The sequence below is a fragment of the Hipposideros armiger genome, unplaced genomic scaffold (genome assembly GCF_001890085.2).
Source record: "Hipposideros armiger isolate ML-2016 unplaced genomic scaffold, ASM189008v1 scaffold_1146, whole genome shotgun sequence".
NCBI classification, from domain to species: Eukaryota; Metazoa; Chordata; class Mammalia; order Chiroptera; family Hipposideridae; genus Hipposideros; species Hipposideros armiger.
Genome location: NW_017732496.1, coordinates 84,494 through 92,602, shown reverse-complemented (window position 1 = coordinate 92,602; position 8,109 = coordinate 84,494). Strand labels below are relative to the sequence as shown.

Genomic DNA, 8,109 nt, shown 5'->3' with positions numbered 1-8,109 from the left:
CAAATGGAAGATAGAGTAAATGACTTAGAGTACAGGGAATTTGAAATAACCCAATTAGAGAAGCATAAAAAAAAAAGAATAAAAAGGAGTAAATAAAGCCTCCACAATCTATGGAATTCCATAAAAATAACAAAAATTAGAATAATCAAAATTCCACATGGAGAAGAGGGTGAGGAGGGTGCAGAACGTTTTTTTTAAAAGAAATAATAGTGAAGGACGTCCCAAAGCCGGGGAGAGAATTGGACATCCATTTCACAAAGCTGATAGATCACCCTATTATCTCAATAGAAAAAGACCTTCTTCAAGACACCTGATAATAAAATGGTGAAAAAATCAAAGATAAAGAGAGTCCTAAAAGCAGACAGGAGGGAAAAGATTGTAACCCATAAAGGAACCCCCTTGAGGCTATCAGTGGATTTCTCAGCAGAAACCCTGCAGCCTAGGAGAGAGTGGGATGACATAAAGTGTTGAAAGGAAAAATAAATTGCAGGCAAGAATACTCTGGCTAAGTTATCCTTTACATATGAAGGAGAAATAGAGTTGCCCAGACAAACAAAAGCTGAGGGAGTTCATTATCGCTAGACCTGCCTTGCAAGAAATGATGAAAGGAGTTCTTTAAGCTGAAATGAAAAGATGCTAATCAGCAACATGAAAACATATGAAATTGTACAACATACTGGCAAAGGTAACTATTTAGAAAGCTAATTCTGTAATAGGATGGTATGTTAACCACTTAACTATAGTAGAAGAAAAGGTTAAAGGAAAAGCATATGAAAAATAACTATAGCTACTACAATAGTTAATAAATACACAGTATATAAAGTGTTATATTATGACAATAATATAAAGTATGGGGAATAAAAGCTTTTGTAGATGATCAAAGTTAAGTTCTATTAGCTTGAAATGAACTGGTTTTTCTATGAGGTTTTTTATGTTAGCTTCATGATAACCACAAACCAAAGTACTGTGAACAATTATATGCTAACAAATGGGACAACCTGGAAGAAATGGACAAATTCCTCAAAACATGTAATCTTCCAATACTGAATCAGGAAGAAACAGAAAATGTGAACAGACTGATCACTACTAAGGAATTCAATCATAAATAAAAAAATTCCTGGGCCGGCCAAGTGGCGCAATGGTTAAGAACTGGCTTGGGATGTCAGAGGGCCCTGGTTCGGATCCCACATACGAAGGCCAGTGACACTGCCCTCTACAGCTAAGATGCTGAACAACAGCTCAACCTGGAGCTGGGCTGCCGTGTGTCGCCGGGCGATAGAGTAGGCTGCAGCCCCTGTGACAGTGGGTTGCCATGGGCTACTGTGTGTAGCCAGCAGCCAGCGTGAGCAGCCAGCAGCCGCAGTGAGCGGCCGTCCAGAAGCCAGTGNAACTTCTCTGAGAAGTTGCTCAATTCCCAAGGTACAGTCACTAATCTCTATGGAGATAGCTTCTACCTGATTTTGCCAACCTTTCAGGTTATTGCTATTTAGTCCCTTTCGCTTTTCTGTTTGTATCAGTGTCCATACAGACTTTTTCTCTTCATTCAGTTTTTCCAAGTGTCCTGCAGTCAGGTTGTTCAAAAACATACCCAGCCATTGGAAAAAGTAGAGTGTGGTGTGAGTTTCTGAATGCGTTTGGAGAATTTCAAGGACAGATTGGATTAAATCATTGAGGGGAAAGGCTCTGGTCAACTGTTCATGTCGTATTCTCTGTTTTTCTGTCTCAATCTCACACTTGTGTTGTTCAATGCTCCGATTCCCCTTTTCTCTTAGGTGATAGAGTTCTTTGTCCTTTTTACACCACAGGTGCCACAGTTGTCCCTGAAGGGGTAGTAAGTTTTCCTTCACCTGGGATATCTTCGTTTCTTTCAGTAGGGCCATTAGGATCTCTGCCTTTTCTTTGGCTTCCTTGCACTCTCTCTTGTCTTCATCAATTAAGAATCCGTGCTTGCGAGCAATGTGGGAACAGTCCTCTATGCTCAGAACAGTGTCTGAGAGCTGTAGCAAACGTCTGATTGTAGTAATAAGCTCCTCTGTTAATTCTCCCTCATTTCTGTTTCTGATCCCAATGATCACTTTCTGGTTAGAGTTATTGGCCATCGTTTTTTCTTTGTTATCAAGCAAACAGATCAAAGGTCTTGGTGACTGACTGAGATCACGGACAATTTTTCGGTTTTCTTTGTTGTCATCTGAAGTTGACATGAGGACAACAATGAGAGAAGAAACCTCCTGCAGGAAGGTGAGTTGCTTCTCATGTTCCTTTGCGTCTCCGTGAAGATTGGTGAAGGTCAAGCAGGTGTCAAATCTTTCCTCATCTTCCCCCCCAGGACAGAACCAGCAGACTTCCACCACACCCCCCATCAGGAGACAGTCTTTGCTGCTCCCTCTGCAATGTCTGTGAAAAAAAATGTCATGTTTACGTTTACTGAGGAGACAGTTCATGATCTGAGATTTGGAAGCAGAGAAGCCATTTCCAACTCTAATAAAGGACACAACGGGGGTAGAGACACAACACATCTGCTTATTCTTGTAATTGTTCTTGTCCTCTTTTGGTGATTTCCTGGCTTCCTGCCAGCTTCTTCTAATTTGACGGAGAGACCAGAGAGAGAATTCAATTTCAGAACTGCAGGGATTAGGTATGAGAAAGGGGAGGGCAAACTGACAAATGGCAAGTTTGGCCAAAATATATTGTCTGGCAAAATCGTCTGCACAGTGAAGAATCGCCATCTGAATATCCATCGGATGAATATGGGGCCTAGGATTAGTGGCTGAAGGATTAGTGGGAGCGTCAGGGTCTTCAAACAAGCCTTCATATGGATCAAAAGCCTTCTTTTCCTGATTCAAGGCACTTGGATAGACTTCATTCTGTGTGTTTCCATCGTCTCTGAAGACCAGGTATCTCAGCTCATAATCCAGCATCAGTAGCTTCTGCAGGAAATAGAAGGGAAGCTCTTGTTCAGAGCTGGGTTGGCTGTTGTACACAGAGGCCTTGTAGATCAGATGGAAGTTAGCTCTACTCATCCTTTTTGGGTAGTAATGTTCTAGGCCTAAACGCTGGAGTAGTTCTTGGAAGGCTCCATCTTCTATGACTTCCAATTTGCTATTTTCATTATTATGTGGTTCATGTGGCTGGTCCTTTTCATGGAAGATGCTTTGCAAATTTTTTCTTACCTCATCCATTTGCAGTGAAGAGATGGTGGCTTCAAAATTACCATCAATGAGCAATCTCAAGTCTTTTTCTAGGTTTTCCCAATCATGACCTGCTCCAAGTTTGCTGAGGACATGTACAATTTCTTCAGTTAAAGATTGGCCCATGTGATGTCGTATTAATGCCAAGCGTTGTGTTTTGTCCTCTGGAGACAAAGCTGTGACTCCGACTGTAGCTGTGAGACTTAAGAGTACCAGGAATGCCTGAGCCCTGTAGGTGCAAATAGTTTTGAGCTCCTGGTATTTATCTTGGGCAGTTTGCATTTCATTCAGTAGGAAGTCTATCTCCTCANGCCAGAGAGAGAGGGAGAGAGACAGAGAGAGGAGACAGAGAGAGACAGAGACAGAGAGAGACAGAGAGAGAGAGAGAGAGAGAGAGAGAGAGAGAGAGAGAGAGAGAGAGTGCATATGGGCAAGAGGGCATGAGGGCCAGAGAGAGAGAGGCAGACACAGAGAGAGACACAGAGACAGAGAGAGAGTATGCGTGGGTAAGAGAGTGAGCAAGCCAGAGAGAGCCAGCTAGCCCTAGTCCCGGAGGATTTATAGCTTGCTGGGTGAGGTAAGGGAGTTACAGGTTGATTTGGTGAGAAAAGGTGGTACAGGATCTTCCACAGGAGGGCACGACCTCCTAAGAGGGGTGGAGGTCTGTTGACTGTGATCCTTATCTTGCTCCAGACCATCTCTTGTCATCTGTTGTTGTCAAAAAATACCTGGCTATAGTCAGTTAATCAAAGCTACTTATGGGCTTTTCCTGTTAGGCACTATTGACCCTCTCCCATCCCTCCTCCTTCTACATTTTCTAACTTCTACCTAACACTTTCAACCCTTACTGAGACTATTTTCCAGAGAGCAGAATGGAAACCATACTGTTCAAGAACACTTGTTTCCTTTATAATTTTCCTGTTCCAGGGTTTCTTCTGGAGACATGGGTCATTTGACCTCAAACTGGGAGTTTGCTGGAAGGCCTTTGAGGGTACAAAGATAGCAGAATCCTACCTCCCAGCTCTGTAGATCCAAGTTTTGACTGCTATTCCAGGGATTGTCTGTTTTTCGCTGGGTATGGTGGGGTAGAGAGTGTGCCTGTTAATAGAAGCCATTGTGTCCACCATGAAGGCATTTTCTTCTTTGTATTGGGATTCCTTTAGATCATCAGCTTTGAGAACCTATAAATCATTGTTTCAGAAGGTGTAGGATTGCAGAACGGTGATTTCTTTCCCATTTCAGGTCTTGTTGTATTCAGAGTGTTTTTCATTTTCATTCTGAATGTGTTCCTATGGCTCAAATTGCATGAAAAGCCACAAGGTGATTTTTTTGGAGATAAGCATTTCTTTACATTTTAATACATAAAAGAATTTCTTATTGAAATATTAGAACCTAAAAACTGTATACTCTGATATTTTATTTTTGAAGGAATAGTTTTCAAAATTATTAATGGCATAATGAAATCAGACCTTGTCTGTAGCCATGATTAAAATTGCCTCTTCATTTTGTCTTAAATCTTGTTCAGAATCTAGTCCCATTGATTTGTACAAAGCACCAGGATCTGAATACCCAAATGCTTATAAACCATATATTTTTTAAAAAGAGGCACAGGGAAATGCCAAGATGCCAGGTAAGAAGAAGTTGATGGTTAAATGAGAAAAAAGCAGTTATTTGATATCTATTTTCCGTATTTGCTTGGTAATGTTTCCTGAGTTGATGCAGGCTCTATCTTGGTCAAGTCTATTATATTCTTTCCCAGAACAGAATATGTCTACATATCGCTGTGCTTGGGAAGCATGAACTTCCCAAGAATATTTTTCTAATCCAGGGTTAGTGTCTTTCCTCACAATTTCAGAGGGTGAAAGACATAAACTTAAAAAAAAGGCAATTTGTAGCTTCCAGCCAAGAACTGTATATTGGTTTGACATAAGCATATGGTTAATCTATAGAAGTTTGTAGCAGGCTGCAATGATTTTGATTTTCCACTATGAAAATGACTTTTTCTGAGACTGTATATAACTTAAAGCAAAACATTCTGAATAATTGTTTATAAAATAGGCATTTTTATGAATCTTAATTTTATTTTTATCATATGTTGATATATCTTAGTAACTTGTTTTAAACCAGAAGGAATTGAGACAAAGAAAAGTGAAGTCCTTTCAACAGGAAATCTTCTCTGGCAATGTTAAATGATTTATTTTCAGATGTTTCATTTGAAAAATTAGAATAATGAAGGTTCTCATTGTGAGGAGGAGGTACCTAGGATTTTTCAGGTACTGCAATTCTTTGGTTCCCATTCTTCTACTCTTGTGGTCATTGAGTATTACTGTTTCTTCAAGTCATCAAACACATCCTGCTTTGTGATTTTGAACCATTGATCAGGGATTTTACCTCTACCTATAAATTTTTTCTGATATTTTTCTTCTAGGTTTGATCTGAAGCGACAGACAAACCATTTCCAGTAGGGCTGGGTGGATGAGTCTGGGGTGATGCTCCACGTGGCATAGTCCCCTCCTGCCTGTCGATAGTTCTTATATGGGAATCTGTGGCCCTCACTCAAAATAAAATAATCCTCACTTGCTACCAAACTAGTACAGTAATCAATGATCAAGTCTTCTGTTCCAAGCCATCGCCATCCATTGACAGACTGAGGACGGTGGAAGGGAACACTGTGGTCTCCGTCATGTGTGGGGATTGTGTTCGTACAAATTGCTCCGCAGAAGGGACACTGTTTCCAGCAGCCACAGAGTTGTGCAGAGAGCATTTTCTGGATTTTAGGAACAATATTTTCTACAGGCATACTCAAACACATCTGTTCTACCATCTTCATTGCGGGATCCAAAGCTTCAGTCATGGCTTCTTTGAGAAACTCAATATCTTTTATCTCCTGGTGTTCAATGCTTATCAAGTCTTTTCTTGGAAAGATCAAGTTACTTCCAAGGTGATCACAGAACAAATCCAACCACCCAGACACAGTGCTGCTTTTATCTTGAGCTATTTTAGTGGATTTATGAATAGCTGACAGGATGGCATTCTTGATGTCATCTAAACTTATTTTTGAAAAAGTCTTCATTGTTTCACATTCTTTGTATGAGCAATATCTTTGAATGTGGTTTTGAATGTAATTTCTAAAAAATGATTGTGAATTATGAAGGTACTCCCAGTAATCACTGAAACTTTCTTTTTCTGCCAGAGAGATAAGAATGTGTTTCTCCAAGTTAGTTCTGTTTCCATTGAATGCAGGGAAGGTAGATCGCATTTCTCCAGCAATTTGAGGGGCCATTTTTTCCCATATGGTGGTAGAGACAGCAGGTATGAGTTTCTTCCACAAAAAATCAACAAATGTTTTGATTGAGGTCGTTCCTTGACAAGAGATCTTAAAACTCATGAAGAAATCATCTTTCTTGCTTTCCAGATAGTGTACAGGATCATTTGCTCTTTTGAATGCCCTGTGCATCTCCTTAAAATTCTCTGATGCTCTTCGGAATAAACACAAAGATAAGTCAATTTTATATTTACTTGTAAATGTGTATCTTTCCTCAGTGGGGGCAGATTTCACCCCCTCTTCTATTATTTTCAGGATTTCATGGAAATAGCTTATATTGTAATCATGTTGCTGCCCCTCAATATTTTTAATAGTTTCAGTAAATCTTGAAATAATGTGCTCAGTGGTCCTCTTTATGGACTCTTTATCGTGTTCCTCTAATTGCTTTGTAAACATGAGATATTTCTTGCTCATCTTGACATGCTCATCATAATTCATTTTAAATGTTTTTTGAGAATTTTTCTTCAGTATGTTCACCATGTCTCTCTCCTTTTTAAAATATTCCAAAAGTATGCCTTCAGAATCCACATCAATGTTTGGCTCTGTGACTGGAGGGAGAGTTGAGGACACAGCATAGACCCATTTTATCCAAAGTTCATTGAATATCTTACGTAACTCTTCATTACTCAATTTCTTGTCTTTTATAGTTAATGCCAGTTTTCGACTTTTCTCCAATAATTCCTTTTCATAACGTGACTTTTCATTATCCAGCCTTTCCTGACTCTTTTTATAATTAATAAGTCCCTCGACCTTTCTTCGGCTGTCTAAAGTTAGTGCTTCTTTAAGGATCATTAGCTTATTTTCAAAATTTGCTTTCCACTGAATCAATATTTCACTCTCTGGATCTTCATGAAAATATTTTTCAAGTTCTTGCTTGATGGCTTCATATTTCTCTGCAACTGGAGCCTCAAGTGTGCTTGGTTTGAGAGTCTGGATTTTTCCATTTTGAACCTGGTTGATCAGCTGGTTCTGCAAGCCTAGCACATGACTCCTCAGCTCCCAGGTCCAGCTGTTATACATAACTTCCAAGTTGCTCATAGCCCTGACTTCTCGGGTGTTCTTGAAACTGAAAATAAAGTTCTCATTCACCAGGGCTCTCCATAAATCTTGAACTCGGAATTTTACATCTAATATCTTCATGATGCTCCCCCTGGATTCCTGTTTGGCAGTCATAAGAATTCTATTTTTCAGTTCCTGGACGTTGTGGCTGTAGCGAGGATTGGGAGGGGCCATTGGGGGATTGCCATCCCAGAGGTGAGCGAAGTAGTAGACATGAGTATTGACATCAAACTTAATGACATCACTAAAGTGAGTTACACCTGAGCACTGTTCTTGCTCAGCTGCTGTTGCTGCCATTTCATCTAGTCTCTGCTCTAAGCGGCTTCGTCCTTCCATAGTTTGGTCCTTAGCTGTAACTTCCCCCACATTCTGATGAACAAAGAGGCAACTTGGGGAGATTTTTACTTGTTTCATCCTCAAAAAGGCTTGGACAACTATTTGGAGAATATCTTGCATTTCTGATGGATTTTCCCCAAAAATATTGATCAGAGTCAAGTTTCCAAGTCCAATGACAAAGGTTGCCAACTCATTGTCATG

The 8,109-nt window shown here is 40.0% G+C and overlaps 1 protein-coding gene across 1 annotated transcript in view; it reads right to left on the bottom strand.

The window, feature by feature from the left end:
* Window positions 1–333: 333 nt before the first annotated feature.
* The window catches only part of LOC109376521 (interferon-induced very large GTPase 1-like), a 50,915-nt gene continuing 43,139 nt past the window's right edge, over window positions 334–8,109 (bottom strand). The window contains exons 5-6 of the mRNA XM_019632456.1: window positions 1,392–3,494; window positions 334–351 (exon numbers count right to left, since the gene is read on the bottom strand). Of these exons, the coding sequence (XP_019488001.1) occupies window positions 334–351; window positions 1,392–3,494 (2,121 nt within the window). The remainder of the gene's footprint in view (window positions 352–1,391; window positions 3,495–8,109) is intronic.